General features: G+C 60.8%; 1 protein-coding gene across 2 annotated transcripts; it reads left to right on the top strand.

The window, feature by feature from the left end:
- Positions 1-4710: 4710 nt before the first annotated feature.
- On the top strand, positions 4711-16719 carry KANK3 (KN motif and ankyrin repeat domains 3). 2 transcript variants are annotated; one of them, XM_074851481.1, is made up of 11 exons: positions 4711-4836; positions 9742-9816; positions 10094-11809; positions 12045-12144; positions 12291-12494; positions 13031-13118; positions 13487-13706; positions 14034-14176; positions 14416-14616; positions 14691-14789; positions 15080-16719. In XM_074851481.1, the coding sequence occupies exons 2-11, from the start codon at positions 9780-9782 to the stop codon at positions 15131-15133; spliced, it is 2862 nt and encodes a 953-aa protein (XP_074707582.1). In that variant the 5' UTR covers positions 4711-4836; positions 9742-9779; the 3' UTR covers positions 15134-16719. The 2 variants fall into 2 exon arrangements, with proteins under 2 accessions (XP_074707582.1, XP_074707581.1); XM_074851480.1 differs by having other exon boundaries at positions 15077-16719.
- Positions 16720-18181: the final 1462 nt, after the last annotated feature.

The following is an 18181-nucleotide window of genomic DNA, read 5'->3' as shown; positions in this document are numbered from 1 at the left end:
GACTCTCTTCTGGACCAAAAAAAGCTTTTTAATGTTTCTGATGAATTGAAACCTCATCAGGTCCCAGAGCTTTCTGTTCAGATGGATGCTCTTGCGAGGGCCAGGGCCAGTTTCCCTGGCCCACGCGAGGTCCAGGACTGGCAACAGCCATGCCAGGCCCTGCCACTATGCCATGAAAGCCTCCAGAGCCCAGACAGTTGAACTACAACATTCCAGCACCAGAAAACCACCAATTTTTGGCAGAACTGCCCCTACAACAGCAACAAAAGCCTGGTTAGCCCTCCTCACCACTCTGCGCAGGGTGATGAGAAAGATGGTCCCAGGCTGTGGCAATGCCTGATCCTTACCTGTATCCTTACCAGGACTGAGCATCCAGGTGTCCTTCACTAGGCAGGCACCCACCTCAATTTCCACAACCTCACAGTCGCATCTTTACTAACTCAAAGCCCAGCACACACGTGGGTGCAGCGGGAACGCTGGCAGGCGCTGCCATTTGCCTCCAAGCCTGGGTTCTGCTGCGGCTACCAGGAGCTGCTGGCCCGGGCAGGCGGGAGCTTCGGTCAGTCCTGGGTCAGTACCACAGAATCCCAGGTTGGAAGGGACCTCAAGGATCATCTGGTCCAACCTTTCTTGGGAAAAGCACAGTCTAGACAAGATGGCCCATCCCCTTGTCCAGCTGAATCTTAGAAGTGTCCAACATTGGGGAATCCACGGCTTCTGGGGAGATTGCTCCAGTGGCTGATTGTTCTCATTGCGAAAAATTTTCCTCCTGAGTCCGATTGGAATCTCCCTGGGAGTAACTTGTACCTATTACCCCTCATCTTTTTCACGTGACTCCTTGTAAAAAGGGAGTCTCCATCTTCTCTGTAGCCACCCTTTAAATACTGACATGTGACGAGGTCTCCCCTAAGCCTTCTCTTCTCAAGGCTGAACCAACCCAATTCTTTCAGTGTTTTCTCACATGGCTGCCCAGTCCCTTGATCATCTTTGTGGCCCTTCTCTGGGCCCTCTCCAGATGGTCCACATCTTTTTTCTATAGCAGGGACCAAAACTGAACACAGGATTCCAGGTGTGGCCTGACAAGCACTGAGCAGAGTGGGATAATCAGTTCTTTATCTCTGCTGGCGATGTCCTTGTTGATGCAGCCCAGCATCCCGTTGGCTTTCCACTGCAGCACACTGGTCACTCCGATGGAGCTTGTTGTCCACCAGAACCCCCAGGTCCCTTTCCACAGAGCTGCTCCCCAGCCAGGTAGATCCCAGCCTGTGCTGCACTCCCAGATTATGTTTTCCCAAGTGCAAGACCTTACACTTGTCCTTGTTGAACTTCATAAGGTTCTAGTTCACCCACTCTTCCAGCATACCCAGGTCTTCCTGCAGGGTGGCTCTCCCTCCCGAAGTGTCCACTTCTCCACTCACTTTGGTATCATCAGCAAACTTCATCGGGGTACACTTGATCCCATCATCCAGATCACCTATGAAACAGCACCGGACCCAGTATCGATCCCTGGGGGACCCCACTTATGACAGGTTCCCAGTTTGAAAAGGAGCTATTTCCCACCACCCTCCCGCTGTGGCCTCTCTGCCAGTTCCCCACCCACCACACTGACACATGTCTGGACAGTAACACATCAGTTTCTCTAGGAGGAGGCTGTGGGGAACTGTATCAAAAGCCTTGGAGAAATCCAGGTAGAGAGTGTCCACCACTCACCCCACATCAACCGAGCAGGTTCTTTTGTCATAGAAGACGATCAGGTTTGTCAGGCATGATTTGCCCTGGCTTGTCCCAGTCACGTGCTTCATTTGACTTGTGATAGTCCCCAGGAGGATTCATCCCATAACTTCCCAAGGGGTTGAAGTAAGACTGATGGGCCTATAATTTCCTGGATCGTCCTTTAAGCCCTTCTTGTAGATGGGGGTGACATCAGCCTTCCTCCAGTCTTCCGGGACGTCCCCCGATCTCCATGACTTCTCCGAGATTATGGAGAGCGGCCTCTCAACAGCACCACCCAGGATTCTGAATACCCTCGGGTGGATAATGTCAGGGCCCATCGATTTGTAGGGGTCAAGATCCTGTAATACCAACTGCTCCTTCAGTGACGGTGGGTCTGTGTTTGCACCAACCTGGATTTTTGTTCCCAAGGGGCCCAACAGTGCTGGTAAAGACAGAGGTGAAGAAAGTGTTGAGAACCTCTGCCTTTTCAGCACTGCTGGTGACTAATTCACCTCTCTTGTTTAACAGCGGGCCAGTATTTTCCTTCTGTTTCTGCTTGTTGTTTACATACTTGAAGAACCCTTTCTTGTGATTTTTGACATCTCTGGCCAATTTCAATTCGAGCAGAGCTTTTTCTTTTCTAACTGCATCTCTGGACACCCTGGCAATGCCCTTGTAGTTCTCAACAGGTATTCATTCACTTTTCCATCTCTGCTAGGCTTCTCTTTTGGTTTTGAGCAGACTAAGAAGCTCGCAGTTAAGCCAAGGGGGTCTCCTGCTCTGCCCACGTCCCTCACCTTTAAAGGGGATGAACTGGTTTTGTGCTTCCAGGAGAGCGTTCTTGAAAAACTCCCAGCACTCACTGGCTTCTTTATCCTCCATGGAAGCTTCCCATGGAATCCCTCCCAGCTGACCTCTGAGTGAGCTGAAGTTTGCTCTTCTAAAACCTAAAACCTTTGTCTTAGTACTAACCTGCAGCGTGCTCGGCAGAACCCCAGACTCCACAACATTGTGATCGCTGCAGCCAGGTATCACTAACCCAGATATTACCAAGCAGGTTTTCTTGGTTTGTGAGTAGCAAGTCCAGCAGCGCCTCATTCCTGGTTGGCACATCTAACGTGTATGAGGAAGGAGTCCTCTACGCATTCCAGGAACTTGATGGACGATGTGTGAGCTGCTGTATTGTTCTTCCAACAAACGTCCGGGTAGTTGAAGTCACTCATAAGAACCAGGTTCTGTTGAACCAGAGCTTGCTTAAGTGATCCAAATGTTGCTTCATTGGCCTTATTGTCTTGGTTTGTAAGTCGGTAGCAGGTGCTACCAAATCCAGGCAGCCCCAGGTCTGTATTTCCTCAGGGGTGCTGGGTGGTTCAAGGCCCCCCCCCCGCTGTTTCACAGCTCTGCCCAGTGCAACAGCAGGGTCTGACACCTGCAAAGCTGGGGTGATACCGCTTTCCCAAGCTCATTTTTCCTCAACTCCTCCTTTATAGGTTTATTTTCTCTGTCTGCGCAAGGAGGAAACAAGAACTGCTGGTTGGCAATGGGTGACATTTTTGTCGGATGTCCAGGAGTGGGCACGAGGGACCTGGATGTGGGCCCTTCGTGGACCTCCGAGCTGGGACAGGGGCATGAGCTCCGCAGTGCAGCCGGCGAGCGGACACCAGTGGGAACTCGCTCATCGTGCCACACTTTACCTTTCCACATGTGGCTGGAGAAGGCAAGCTGCACCAGCTACGGAGAACCCAGCTGATCTTTGCCAAGCAGTCAGTGAATCGACAAGAGCGGTGCTATTCTAGACCTGCTTTGGAGACGGAACGAGGGCATGAAATCACCAAGTTCATTACCACAGGATGTTGGAGAGGCCAAGTATGTAAATGGTTGGAGAGGAACGAAGTCTGTCAGTGGAGGTAGATCCATTAGGGCTATTAAGGTACTTCCGTCCGGATGCAAACCCTTTCTCAGGAAGTCCCCAAGCTGCCAGCCAGCAGCTGGGCGGGACGCTGGGAAGCACATCTTGTTTCTCCTGCTCTTCCCGTGAGTAGCGTTACAGAAGAGTCGGCCATGGAAAAATACCCGGGGGGGTTCAGCAGCTGAAAAGGAAAGAAAAAGAAGCAAAATTCCTTGCTGAGGGTTTCAGCATTGACGGGGGTTGGAGCAGTTAGTGAGGGCAAGCTTTAAGGTGTGAAACTGCCAGGGGTCCCTGTGGGATGGAGGATGGCCCAGGACTCGGCAGCTGAGCGACCGGCGTGTGAAGCAGGCGGGGAAGAAAGCTGGCAAGAAAAGGAGACAAACAGCCTGCTGCTGGGACAAGGGAGGGCTGCCAAAAACCCAGCGGGGCCAGGCCCGGGGAGCCCAGCCAGGGCGAGCGGCACAGGGCTCCCAGCCATGGGTGGGACGAGGGCAGGCGGCGCGCGGGGCCACGGGGGCCAGGCAGGCCGGGGGGGGGCAGCTGTGCTGGGGGGAGGACAGAGGGGCAGGGAGCTGGACCCCAGCCACCCACAGGGCCCTAGCCCGCAGCGGTGGTGAGCTTGGGGCAGGAGACACCCCAACGCTGGGGCGACATAGGCAGGGGATCCCCCTTTCTCCAAGGTGACCATCCCCGAGGTGAGCAGGGTAGGGACATCCCCATCCTCAGGGGTAACCAGGGCAGGGGACCTCCCATCCCTGGGGTGACTGGGGCAGGGGACACCTCCCTTCCTGGACTCACTGGGACAAGGGACACCCCTTCCCCATGTAACCAGGACAGGGGAGCCCCGGGGTGACCAGGGCAGGGGACATCCCCCCTCCCCCCAGGTGACTGGGACAGGGGATGTCCCACCCCGGGGGGCCACGGGGACAGGGACCCCCCTCCGCCGAGGAGAGGCGGGCGGTGGGACCTCCGTGCCAGGGGTGAGCAGGGATCCCGTCGGGGGTGAGCAGCCCGGGGGCGGTGCCCATCCCGGCCGGGGCCCGGGGGCGATCCCCGCCCGCCCCCGCCCCGCCCCGGCCCCGCTGCCGGCCCGCCCTCGGCCCGGGGCTGCGGGGGCAGCGCTGCCCGGCGCCGCGGTGCAGCCCAGAGCCGCCGGGCCCGGGACGGCGGCCCCGCGCTGGGGCCCGGCTGCAGCCCAGACCCCGGCCGGGAAGGTGAGGGGCGGCGGGGCGGGGCGGGACGGACGGGACGGCGGGGTCCGGCCGGCGGCGGCGGCTCCGGCCCCGGGAGCGGCTCCGGCGGCGGGGCGGGGGCTCGTCCCGGTAGAGGTGCCTCGCAGGGCCCCCGGAGCCGCCGCCGCCGCCCGGGGCCCGCCGAGGGGCCGCTCCGGAGCCCCCCGCGGCTGCCACCGCGGCGGGGTGGGGCGGCCCCGGCATCTCCCGTCTCGGGGGCGGCCCCGGGAGCGGGAGTGGGGACTCTACCCGCGTTTGGGAGGTGCCGGTACCGGGGCCGGCGGCTCCGGGCCGTCGGGGCCGGGCTGGGCCGCCCATCCCGGCTGGCGGCCGCGGGGAGTCCCCCGGGGGGTCTCCTGGGCTGGGGGCGAGCACCCCAACGTGCGGGGGGACCTGCAAGGGTGGCGGTGCTGGTGGGGTCCCCGGGGTGCTGGGGACCCCTTAGGGCTGGGGGTGCTGTGGAGCACCCAAGGGTACAGGGCAGGGCTGGGGGTGTGCAGGCTTCCTGGGGTACTGGGGACCTAGAGGGTTGGGGGTGCTGTGGGCACCCCGGGGTGCTGGACACCCGCAGGACTGGGGTTGCGGCAGGGCGCCCGAGGCTGCTGCAGGCCCCTCTGGGGTGCTGGAGGGCACACGGGGTGCTGCGGGGTTCAGGGTGCTCCCTGCACGCACATGGGGAACCTGCCACGGGGCTGTGCCTGGCGCTGTGCGTGTATCCCGACTGTGCCTGTGCACCCTGGGTGTAAATTTAACCATTTCATCCCCGAGCACCTCCTGGCAGCAGGGTGATCCCAGGCTGACGGGGCTTGTCACCAACTCGGTGTGTTGTCACCAGCCCCGAGGGAATTGGGGAGGTGTTTGTGGAAAGTGTTGATGGGCAGCTCTGGCGGGGGTGCAGGACAAGTGGAAGATGTTTCCTAGTGGAGATACAGGAGCCCTGTAGAGCTACAGGTGTGATGGGGCACCTGGAGCTGCTCCCCCCGTGAGTACGTCTGCGTACGGACCGTGCGCCTGTCGTCCAGGTGTTGTGTGAGCTCGGGGAGGTCCCCGAGGCGCTGGAGTGGGTGCAGAGCCTGAGCAGCCCCCGCGGCCTCCCAACCAACCAGGCCGACAATGACGACAACTCCAGAAATAACAGCCCAACCCTGAAATTAGGCTGTTGAGAAGATCGAAGCGTTTCCCTTTCCCTGGCTGGGTCAGCCCCGGCACACCCACCCGCACGGGATCGGGCTCCTCCGGGAGCAGCCCCAGCCTGGACGACACGGCCAAGGTGGCCTGGGCGAGAGGGCGCAGGGACAGCAGGTGACACGGAGCACGGGCCATCCCGTACAGCCCCGGGGGCAGGGATGGGGCCGGGACGGGTGGCCAGGAAGGTGTGATGAGCCCTGGATACTGCCCGTCCGCACCCAGCCTGCAGCACCAGCCAGCGACGCTGCAGGTGACGGGCACGCGTGACGGCTGGCTCCGTGCGAGGAGCCCGAATCCCAGCAGGTCGCTGGCAGCGGAGGAAGCCGTGTGCTTGCTCAGTGGTTTCCCTTTAACTTTGGAACAGCCTCAGCCCTGAGTTTCGGGGCTTATCGCCTGCGCACAGCTTCGAGGGAAGCGTGCCTGGCCGAGATAAATCAAGTCGTGCTGGCCAGGGCTGCTCTGGACTCTGTTCTTCTCACATTCCTCATGACCTCAGTATTTTGGCTCGGGAGGAGAGCTGGGGAGAGCCCTCCCTGTCCAGCCCCGGCCATGCCGGTGGAGTGGCTTGGGCTGCACAGCAGCGCACAGCCGAGCCCCCCTCGTGCCCCTGGCAAGGGAAAGGGCCCAAAGGAGTCCAGAGCTTTAAAAACAGCTCCCCCAGGTCTGTCCCCTGCCAACCTGGTGGCTTGGGGACCCAGAGTGGGGATCACCCTATGGACCACAAGGCTGGGGGGCGCAGGGGGCTGGCTGGGGCCGCAGCATGGGTTCCGGATAGTACCTGAGCTGTGCCGAGGTACCCAGGCTGCCCCATCCCTGACGTGGTTTTTTATTGTAATTGAGCAGAGCAGCTCCAGTTTTGGCCCCAGTTTCCCTGTGTTGGCGTCAGTATGACAGCAAGAGGGGGAAGGAGGTGTGAGCCCAGGGCGGAGGGTAGCCCTGCCTCCGTGGGGACGACTGGGTCCTGCGCATCCTCCTCTTGCTCTGAGCCTCCCCAGCAGCACTTCATTTTGTACCATCCTGGTTTTCTGCAGAAATACCGGGGCTAGGAACTCTTTAATTTCTTCTGAAGGAAGCAGAGATTGTGTGGGGTTCCCCTGTCTCTGGCACCCAGGGGGTTCCTGTGCCCAGCCCCGGCAGCACCAAGCTCTGGTGCCCAGGGGAGTGGCTGAAGTTGTTGAAAATCAGCCTTTGCCACCGAAGTGGCCGACACGGTCTTCCCCGTCGGGACTTCAGGCCAGGTGGAGGGCGGCTTCTCTTTGAACCGGTGCCACGGTGATGGCAGCTGGCCGGGGACAAGGCTGGCTTTGTGCGATCAGGCTCGGCAGGTGCCGGCAGTGGCTGGGCCGTGGGTGCGGGGACTTAACCCTCTCGCCGCTGCTGTGCCAGGGCCGTCTGCCTCCATTGGTCATCCTCGCCGGCTCAAATCCAGCCTGAGACTCGCCACCGAGCCAGCCCACTGGCAGCCCAGGGGCAGTTTGCATGTCATGGGGACCCCGTTGATGTTGGCACATCGCGGGGTCCCTGGGGCAATTTGCACGTGGTTGGGAGCCTGCAGGTCTGGCCTGGCCCTTTGTTTCAGGCAGAGGCTCCTGCCCTGGGTGTAGCCCATCCCGTCGGACCAAAAGTAATGGGTGTCGAGAGCTGCAGTGGAGCCGTGGGAGAATCTTCCCCGGCTTTGGGGACGGGCAGCGCAGCCACACACTTGACAGCAGGTGCTGGCATCGGCTGAAGGGGCAGGATGAGGTGCCAGGGGGACGAGCGGAGGCGGCTTTTCCTGGCACAGCCCCAGGCAGGACAATACCCGGCCGGGCGGCGGAAGGGAGCTGCCGGCCGCTTCCCTCGAGGAAATGCACCCGCTGGCTCTGGCTCCTGTTGCTCTCCCTCTTCCTCCCGTTTGATTTACGGTGTGTGCAGAGCCCGGCGGGAAGTTTGTCCTGGCCCTAGTGCTGTTTAATTACCTGCAGTGAGGGCCGTGCAGAGGAGGAAGCCGGCGGCTTCCCGGGGCGAGAGGGATTAGATGAGGTGGGGGATGCACAGACCCTTTTAGACATGTGGTAGGGGAATGGTGGGGTTCCAGCATGGGGCTGGAATGTTCCCAAGGGATGTGGAAGGGGTGCTGGCACGAAGCCAGAATGATCCCAAGGGAGGTGGCAGTTGGGATGTGCATCGGCTGTGGGTGAGCTGGGAGAGGAGTGGGAGAGCCCTGTCCCGGTCATCCCCCCCGTCCCCTCATCCCTGCCCGGCTGGACTCAACCCCTTGACCCACTGCGCTGGGGCTGGCGGGGGGGGCTGCCCCGTCACCTGGGTGCCCAGCCTGGGCCTGGCCCAGCGCTGCCTGCGCCGTGGCTGCTCCTCCAGCTCCGGCAGTCGCGTGGTCAGGGCGAGCCACGGGCCGGCAACTGCAGCGGCACAGCTGGGGTTGGGGCTGGGGAGCGGCGGGCGGCATTGTCGTGGGCAGCGGGTGCGGCCAGGCCACCACATCGTCTCCGAGCTGGGCTGTGTGACAGCGGCGGCCACAGCACCTCTGCTAGAACAGTCTGTATCCTCCAGCTGTCATGGGCAGGGGATTTGGGGATGGGTGCGGGTGGTTCTCCACAACCAAGGCTGGATCCCACGGGCAGCACTGAGCCTCAGCTTCCCTTAGGGCTGTGCCTGAGCTGCCTCTCCTCTGCGGTGTGCCTCCTCCCCTGCTTTCTTCCGAAAATAGCCCGGTGCCAAATGCTTTGCCTGCCGACAGCTGCACAGTCCCAGGCCACCTGCGCCCCGTGGGCAGGGCCACTGTGTCCCCACCACGCAGGGACCCCACGGTCCATGGGGGGTGATGCCATGTGCGACGGCAGTGGGTGCTCCCGGGGCGCTGTTTGCCCCCATCCTGGTCCCGCCAGGAGCACTTCCCACCTGGGCCCCAGCACCCAGATGCTGCCAGATGTTGTGGCAGGTCCCAGCTGAATGCTCACAGCTGGCAGCACCCCCAGCCGTGAGCTCACCCCTGGACCGCAGCCGCATCCCACTGGCTCTCCTCCAGCGTGCCCGTGCCTGGATCCTGGGAAAACCAGGCTCCCATTTCATTCCCCTCTGCCTCTCGCCATGCCTTATCCTGTATTATCGACAGGGAAAAGCATTCAGGTCCCTCCTGGGGGTCACCAGCCCCCCTGAGGCAGGGATGGGCAGCACAGGGCACCCCAGCCCTGCTCAACCCAGGCACCAAGGATGCTCATCACACCCAGCGACAGCTGCCTGCGGTCCCGTGGCTTTGCAAAAGCATCGATTCCCTTTATCCAAAGCAAACGTCCTTGCTGAGAATCGCACCCGTAAAGGCTGTGGCCTCTTTTTTTTTTGGTTTTTTTTTTTTTTTCCCCAGCCCACTCCTCCCGTGTGGCCGAGCTCTGACTCATGACTCTGCACCCTCGGAGCTGGCAGCACCGCTGCCGCAGCGGTCCCAGCCTGGGCTGCGAAACATTCCTTAAATGTACAAACAATCCCGGCCCCACAGGCAGCGCCGCACTTGCCTGCCCAGCCGCCAGCTCGAGCTTCAGCCCTGTGGCACCAGGGCTGGAGGGAGGCGAGGGGGGCCCAATGGATGGCAGGGGGTGGCCGTGGGGTGCTCCCTGGGCAGGGGGCAGTGGTCTGTGGCCGTGTGGGGCTCACCAGGCCCCGGTTTGCTGGGTTTCACTGGAGGTGGCCCTGTTGTTGTTGCAGGTTGATGGTCGTCTGGTCAGCAGCACCCTGGGGAGAAGATGGCTCAGCCGGCACCCCTGAACCAGAACCTCCCAGGTAAAGGGACCGGGGTTGTCACCAGGCAGGGACAGCGGAAAGAGTGTGAGGGGAGTGGCAGGGCTGCGCTGTCCCGTCTCAGTGGGTTCCCTCACCCCAGCACCGACCCCGCCACAGAGCGGGTGCCCTGTGACACCCAAGGGTGCCAGGGAGAGACCATCCGCTGGGCCCACTGCCAGCAGCATCATGGCGGGGAGGGGGGCTGCAGGCGGCAAATCCCAGTATAACCCAGTTGGAAAAGCCTTCCTGTTTGACCAGGTCCCTGCTCCTCTTGCAGATCTCGGGGGCCCATTCTTATACCGGGACCAGGACAATGGGGAGAAGAGCTCATATTCAGTGGAAACCCCCTACGGCTTCCTGCTGGACCTGGATTTCCTGAAATACGTCGATGACATCGAAAGTGGCCAAACGCTCAAGAAAGTGCCTCTGCCTCGCAGGGCGAAAGGGGCCCGGCAGCCACCCAGCACCCTGCGCAGCCCCAGCAGCCACGCCAGCGCCTGGACCTCCACCGAGTCCCTCGCCTCCACGGCCAGCGAGGAGGGCAGGACCGCGCTGCTGCTGTCCCCGCACGGCCGGGCACCCCTGGAGTCCCCGAGCAAGCCAACCTCCCACCCTGTCTCGCCACCGCCGCCGGTGCGGCTGCTCCCACCTCCCACCCGCAAGTGCCTCGTGCGAAACCCACGGGTGGAGACGACCTTGCTGGAGACGAGCAGGCGGCTGGAGCAGGAGCAGAGCCATTTGCAGGAGATCGGTGGTCTCTCCCGCGGTGGCCCACTGGGCACCCAGAGTCAGCTGCACCCCTGGGTGCCGGCGGGCACTGAGGGCCAGGCGGGCTGGGGACGGGCGAGCCCCGGCAGCTCAGGGCGCAGCACGCCGGCGGCGGGGCTCAGCGCGGCCCCACTGCAGCACGTGCGGGAGCAGATGGCCGCAGCCCTGCGGCAGCTCCGGGACCTGGAGGAGCAGGTGAAAACCATCCCCCTCCTGGAGACGCAGATCTGCGAGCTGAAGAGGGAGAAGGCGAAGCTGATGGAGAAGCTGTCGGCGGAGCCTGGCGAGGCTTTCAGCCACCCCCCTGGCTCCGAGGCGGTGGCAGGGAGCGAGGAACCACCCCGAGTGGGGCCAGAGAGTGAAGCGGAGCCAACAAAGGGTCGAGTGAGCAAGATCATGGAGCTGAGGAAGCTGACGGAGAAGCTGTCCGTGCCGGAGCGGGGTGGCAGGGCTTGGCCAGGCAGGAGCCCCAGGGCCACGGAGAGGCCGTGCCGCTCCGTGGCGGTGGGCGAGGACCGGGCCATGACCGATGTTGTCTTCTACTACCGGTCACAGCAGGAGGCCAGTGACGTGCCAGAAGGCAGAGCGAGGGAGCGCAGGGACGCATCTGTCTGGGTGCTGGAGTCCTCCCTGGGGCTGGCGAGCGAGACGGAGCATGAGCTGGGGCTGCTGCAGCAGACGGTGGGGCACCAGAAGGAGGTGATCGCCCTGATGGAGGGGCACCTGCGGGAGGCCACGCGGGAGCTGGAGGAGCTGCGGCTGGAGGTGTGCGCCCGCCGGCCCCGCGGGTGGGTGGACAAGGAGGTGACGGCCAAGCCACAGGTGGCCGAGGCGCTGGTGGAGGCGGCAGTGGCCACACAGAGCCGGGCAGCCGGTGACCCCCCGGAGACGGCAGAGGCAGGCGTGGAGTGCTGCCCGACGACTGCCTGCATTGGGGTGGGCTGCCGCCCCGACGGGCGGGACGTGGCGGTCGGACCCGATTCGGCTGCCAGGTGCGAAGACAAGGGCAGCCAGACAGACGTGGGCAGCACCGTCCCGGCGGGCGAGGAGACAGAGCCTGGGGCAGGCCATGCCCCGAGCAGCCCCTCGGCAGAGGATGCAGGAGCAATGGGGGGGACGTGCCAGGGCAGCCCGGTCCCCGGAGCAGCCACGCCAGAGGTGACACAGAGCAGCCAGGACCCATCCCTGGCACGGGATGGTGGAGCTGCCCCAAGCCCTGCAGCCGGTGAGTCAGCGCTGGAGGTGACACCAGGGCCTGGGTTGGGACCTTTCTGGGGGAAGGGAGAGGGTGGCCCTGTTGGGGACAGCACCTGCAGGGCCAACACTGTGTGACAGCTGCCTGTGCTCTACCCGTGTCCCTCCCGTGCCTGCCCTGGGGTCTGGCAGGTTTGGGGTGCCCAGACAGCCCCAGGGGGAGGTTCCTGCTTTCTGCCCCCTGACACCCATCTCTCTACCCCCAGGAGCCCTGAAGTCCATCATGAAGAAGCGGGACGGTCCCCCCCGGAGAGAGGCTGAGGGCAGCAAGAAGAGCTTGCAGTTTGTGGGCGTGCTGAACGGGGAGTACGTGCCGAGGGGCTCCTGCCACCCCCCTGGGCCAGCCCTGTCCCCCAGCATCCCTGTCCTGGACTGGGAGCAGTGGCAATGGGGGTGCCTGGACGGGACCTGCTGGGTGCCGTGTTGCCACTGAGCATCTTCCCTCCGTGCAGGTACGAGAGCACGTCCAGTGAGGAGGAGGAGGAGGAGGAAGGAGACAGCTCCTCTGAGAAGGCTTCGCCCGACAGCTCTGACAGCGAGGAGCAGGGGGACACCGAAACTTCAGACGAGGAGGCTGGGGAGGGCGAGCCCGAGCTGGGACAGGAGCATGAGGGGGCCAGCGTGACCCTGCCAGAGCCACCTGAGGTGAAGGAGAAGTAAGTGCCAATGGGGAATGCTTCCTCGCCCTGCGCAGCTGAGAGCCACGGGCTGGCACTGGCCCTGCCGACTAGAGACATCTGCCCCAGTTTCAGTGCAGCCGATGGGAAAAACATCTTCAGCTCCTGCAGAAACCATTCGGCAGGAAAAAAATCCTTCCAGCTTCTTGGGTCTGCTAAGGAAAGGATGAGCCCAAGGCCCCAGATGCCTCTTTGCTGGAAAAGATAGTTTGGAGGGGAACAAAAACACCAACAGCCCTTAATGGCATTTTTTAACAAAAGAAAAATATTTGGCCTAAAAATGGATAAATCATGCCTGAGCACGTCCGTATAAGGCTCGGTTCAGCCAGGGTTTGCAGAGGCTGAAGCTGCCAGGGTGCAACCACCAGGCTGGATGTTGCACCACGGGGAGCTCGTGGAGGCTTGCAGGCACTGGGGAGAGGAGCAAAGCCTCTGCGGGGACCTCGGGGTGCCCCTTGCTGGCACGGTTTTGGTGGGGTGATGCAGCCCCACAGACACCCTCGTGCTCTCCCCAGGTTTGAGCTGAGCCCAAGGATGCGGGAGGCCTGCCTCATCGTCAAGACCCATCTGGGCCACCCCGGTGCCACCAAGAGCAAAGAGGTGGTGAGTGGGGTGCTGCGGGTGGGACAGCTCACCCAGCCCCTGCCGGGCTCTTCCCCTGGGCCTGGCCCTCCCCAGAGATGGGCCAGCAAAGCCCAGCTTAGCGCCCTCCCCCAAAACACAGCCCTTTGCTGCAGGCTTTGTCCCAGATAGCCCCAAAACCTGTGTGGACTCATCTTGGGCCATCCCAGCATGGTTTTGGGGTTTCAGGGTCCTGCCTTCACCCCATCCCCTCTGGAGAAGGGTTTCTGCTCCCCGCCAGCAGTGGGGGAGGGAGGTACTGAGAGGCGGTGGGGGTGTGGGGCCCTGCAGAGGCCTGGGGGGGGGGGGGGAGCCGTGACCCCCCGCTCAGCCCCACTCACTGCCCGCAGCTCACCAGCAGCAGCCTGGTCCTGCAGGAGTGGTTCCGTCTGTCCAGCCAGAAGTCGTCCATCCCCGACACAGTTGCCAACCACCTCCTGGCCTTTGCCGAGGTCTCACCGGCTCTCCTGGCCCATGTGGTGAACCTGGCAGATGGGAACGGCAACACAGCCCTGCACTACAGCGTCTCCCACTCCAACTTCCACATCGTGCAGCTGCTGCTGGACACGGGTCAGTGCCCCCCCCCATAGAAACATCCCTCTGCCACTGTCCCACTCTGTACCCCGGGTCACATCCTGGCCGTGCCAGGCCATGGGGAGAAGGTACCAGCAGCAGAGGGGCGGGGAGAGCTGCCCTGGGCTGTGTCTACGCACAGGTGGGGGGGTTTGGGCAGCCACCCCAGCCCTTGGGGAGCCCAGATTTGATGGGGGGACCCATCAGCAGGTGTGTGCCAGTGGGGCTGTGGGATGGCTCACGGGAGCCAGGTGTGTGGCTCAGTCCGTGCCTCCCACGAGCCCTGCAGCACCCTGAGCCCCCCTGCTCTGCCCATCCCCACAGAGGTCTGTAACGTGGACCACCAGAACAAAGCTGGGTACACAGCTCTCATGTTGGCAGCACTGGCGGCCGTTGAGCAGGAGGATGACATGAACGTGGTCAGGAGGCTCTTCAGCATGGGCAATGTCAATGCCAAGGCCAGCCAGGTTGGTGCGGGCTGGGGACCACCACGTCCTGACCATCTCCCCCACCCACAAGCAGCTGCCAGGGCCACACTCAGCTCCTCCAAGAGCAGGACTGTGGCTCCAAAAGCTGGAGGGGCCAGTACGTGGGGAGGGCTCCTCAGAGACCGTGTGGGCACTGGGGATGGCAGCGGTCCCTTGTTTGCCCACTGGGGTGGCACGGCCGGGACAGGAGCAGCCTGGCAGCGTCCCTTGCGTCACAGGCTGGCCAGACAGCGCTGATGCTGGCCGTCAGCCACGGCCGGCAGGAGATGGTGGAAGCCCTGCTTGCCTGCGGAGCCGACGTGAACCTGCAGGATGAGGAGGGCTCGACCGCGCTGATGTGCGCCTGCGAGCACGGCCGCGTGGAGACGGTGAAGCTGCTGCTGGCTCAGCCCACCTGCAACATCTCCATCGTGGACAGCGTAAGCCTTTGCCGCTTGCCCGCCCCATGTCCTGTCCCCAGACCTCTTCCCAAGTGCTCTCCCTTCCTTTTTAGGATGGTAACAACGCCGTTGCCATCGCGCTGGAGGCCGGTCACAGCAACATCGCTGTGCTCCTCTATGCCCACCTCAACGGCACAAAGGCACAGCTGCCCGTGAGTACCGCAGCCCCCCCAGCTCCTGCCGCCTGCCCTGTCCCACACAAGGGCCACGGGGGTGGCACTGTGCCACCGGCACAGTGGGCAGGTGGCCCTGTGGGGAGGGGACAGGGCTGTGAGGCAGATGAGGCTCCCCAGGAAGGGTCTGCAGGGGCGAGAGCGGAGCATCCCAGGTGCCACACGCTCAGTGCATCCTCAGGAGAGGGGAACGAGCCTGGCTGGCTGTGATCAGGAGTCGCTGGGGGGGTCTCTGGTTACATGTCATGATTCTGCTCTCTCTGCAGCAGGGGACACCACTGACAGCCACGAAGAGCCCTGGGAGCCCAAAGAAACCAAATTAGAGTGACCTTGGGATCCAGCCAGGGGCCAGCTGGCCACCATCAGCACTGGGCTGTAATTTATGTCCCCTCGCCTGCCACTCCTTTGTGTGCTGAATCACTCTCTGCAGCTGCAGATGCTTCAATCCTCCTGTCAATAGAGCAGGCCCCGTCCCTGGGCCTCACTCACCCTGGGCCTCACTCACCCGTCTCCACTGCTGGAAGGAGCCCGTGCGCGGCCACCTTGCTCCACCAAGTGACAGAGGAGCCAAGCATCAAGTGACCTCAGGGTGGGGAATGCAGCGAGCAGAAGCTGGCCCCGTCAGCCCTGCTCCCCGCCATGAGCTGCATCACCTTGGAGCCCTCTGCAAGTTGTTAACTCACTGAACAGCAGAAAAACCCAGCAGAAACAGCACCTGGTTTCTGCTCTCTTAGCCCAGGGCCTGGCAGCTCTGAGAAGGCAGTGGAGCCGCTGACGGGGAGCGCGGCTGCAGGAGGGCGAGCATCAGCTCCTGGAGCCTGTGGTGCTGCGTGGTGCCGCGGTGCTCAGCAGGAGAGTCCTGCCCAGCGACAGAAGAGGGGACACAAACCACCTGGTTAATGCTGCCTCAGATGCAGGCTGGGAGCACTTCCAGACTGAAATACTTGCCCTTCTTTTCTGGCATTTCCTTTCCTGGCTGAAATCTGAATTTTTTTCTAGCACACGCACACAAAGCAAAAGAATTATATTGCTTAGTCAAAGGATAGAGTTCAACATGAAATCACTCGATGATTTGATTTGCTCAATGTGAGCAAAACTTCTGGACACTCGGGGCTGCAGCCAAGCTGACAGAATGGGGCCAAGAGCCACGAACACATTGAGGGTCTGAGACTGCCCAGCCGATACCCACACAGGGAGCAGGGATTTTCTCCCCAGGGAAAGAGAGCAATTACCTCCTAAACATTTCCCATCTTAAACAGTCTGAGCCACTGACTGTGACGGCAACTGGAGCCCACAACCCATGTGCCTCTCTGCCCACTTTCCTTCCCAAAGGGGAAGAGAGCAGCTGAGAATAGCTCCAGGAAAAAAAGAGCAGCAAGAAGAGCTCAGAGAGCGCCTAGGGCCTGCGGAGATGGACACGTATGTCAGAGGATGTGTGTGTGTCTGTGCGAGCGTGCGTGCGCCAGGCAGGGTGGGAACAGAGCAGGTAAGGACTGAGGACTGGAAGGAAAAAAAAAAGGCTTTTGCATGTGAGGCCAGCTCTGCGCTGAGTACTTCACAAAGGTAACGTGTGTCACAGCCCCCGTTTCTGCTCCTTGGCCCAGCCTCCCCCACCATCACTCTTGCGCCCCCCAGGCCTGGTCTGAGCCGTACTGCAAGCTGGGAAATGCTCCCCAAGAAACTTGTTCTGGGCAACATGCTGCTGCGCTCGCAGTGGGCCTGTTTCAGCTTTGCACTGAAGTTAATACACGACGCTCACAGCCACTCTAGTACACTACTCTGTATGTATTCTGTACTCACTGCTTTGGTCTCACAGGTTTGTTTACTGATATTTTAATACTGATGTTTATTTTTAAGATATAAATAAAGTTTAAAGTAAAATTATTTTGAAATATTACAGCGACCATCAGCAGTCTCCTGCCTCCTTGTCTGGCTCAAGATAAAATCCCCAGAACAGCTTCAGCAGAGGGACAGCCCAGCACAGCCCTCGCCCTGAGCAGGTGCTTGCACGTTTCCATTCATTCCCTGCAAGTTTATAAAGTGGCCGCTGGTTTTCTTCCAGCTGAACTGGCCCAGTCGGGTACCACAGCATCTTCTGGCATGTTTTGCTTCACAGGACCAAGCGGATGCTGGGACCAGACATAGCCCTTCACTGCCCTTGGTTCACCCCGTGCTCTGAAACTGAGCTGCATTATTAAAGGGCAATCAGCAGATTGAGAGTGGGGATGTGAAATCACCTCCCTCCTCACATGGCCGAGGGCCATGGCTGACCCCACAGGGATATTCGGGAAGGGCTACAGCTGTTTGAGCCACCCCCGCTACAAGTTTATCTCTGGCCACCAACTCACAGCTGATGCCTCCTGTCTCGATCACTCAGCACAGTCAGGGCTGGCAGCCACCAGAGCAAAGCTCTTTGGTCACTGCTAAAGCTGTGCAGGGAACAAAGCAGAGAAATAAACTTTGAGGTGGACTTTTTGAACTTGTAGCTAGTTCCCAAGAGCTCTGCCGCATCACACAAATCAGGGGAGCGTGGACTCACCTGATGCTCTGGAACAAACACCACCAAATCAAGAACTAGATCAAGCAACAGCATGAGCCCATATTGACAAGGGCTTTCTCCAGAGCACAAAATCACCTCAGGCCACCCATGAGCTGAGCAGGGCACAACCGACACCCAGATGAGGGACAAAAACTCACTAACACTCAACACAAGCCCTAACAGCAATCCTCGCTACCTGCCTAAGTTTAGCAATTTGAACATCTATTCCAGAAGGGTTCTCAGCTTTAAGATACTCAAACCCTCAATCCCACCTGCCACTAAGGTGCCTTAATCACATCCAGGACTTTGAAGGATGAAGAACACTCCCATCAGAGACCACAGGATCAGGAGCTGCAGACCCGGCTCGGTTCAAACACACCACAAACCACTATCGCTCTGTTACCAGATGGAAATCCGGTACTTAAAAACCAGCCCTTGAACAGTGACAGTCTTCAGGCTCATTCCTCATCCTTTCAGCCTTACTTTTACTTTATGTAATAGCCAAACCCAAGAAATATTTCTAGCTGGCTGTGTGGTGGAAGAGAAAGAAAATAAGTGAGACTGATTTACTAACTCCCATAAGGGGAGAAGACAAGCACTCACTCTGTGTGGGTGACTGCCAGGGAAGACAGCAAGTAGGGGTATTTATAGCAGCATTTATAGAATATCTTACTGGGGGCTGAAAGACAGAAACAGCAGGCTGTTGCTTTGCAAGCTGGCACAACGATTGACTTTCAACTTGTAATTAAATTCTACAGAAGTCCAGGAAGTTTAGCAGCACCACTCTACTGGCTACATACAGAAAAATGCTTACCAGAAGGGTAGGGATAAG

The sequence above is a fragment of the Strix uralensis genome, chromosome 27, assembly GCF_047716275.1.
Source record: "Strix uralensis isolate ZFMK-TIS-50842 chromosome 27, bStrUra1, whole genome shotgun sequence".
Classification (NCBI taxonomy): Eukaryota; Metazoa; Chordata; class Aves; order Strigiformes; family Strigidae; genus Strix; species Strix uralensis.
Note: the sequence above shows the minus strand (reverse complement) of the source record. Positions and strands in the feature narration are given on the sequence as shown.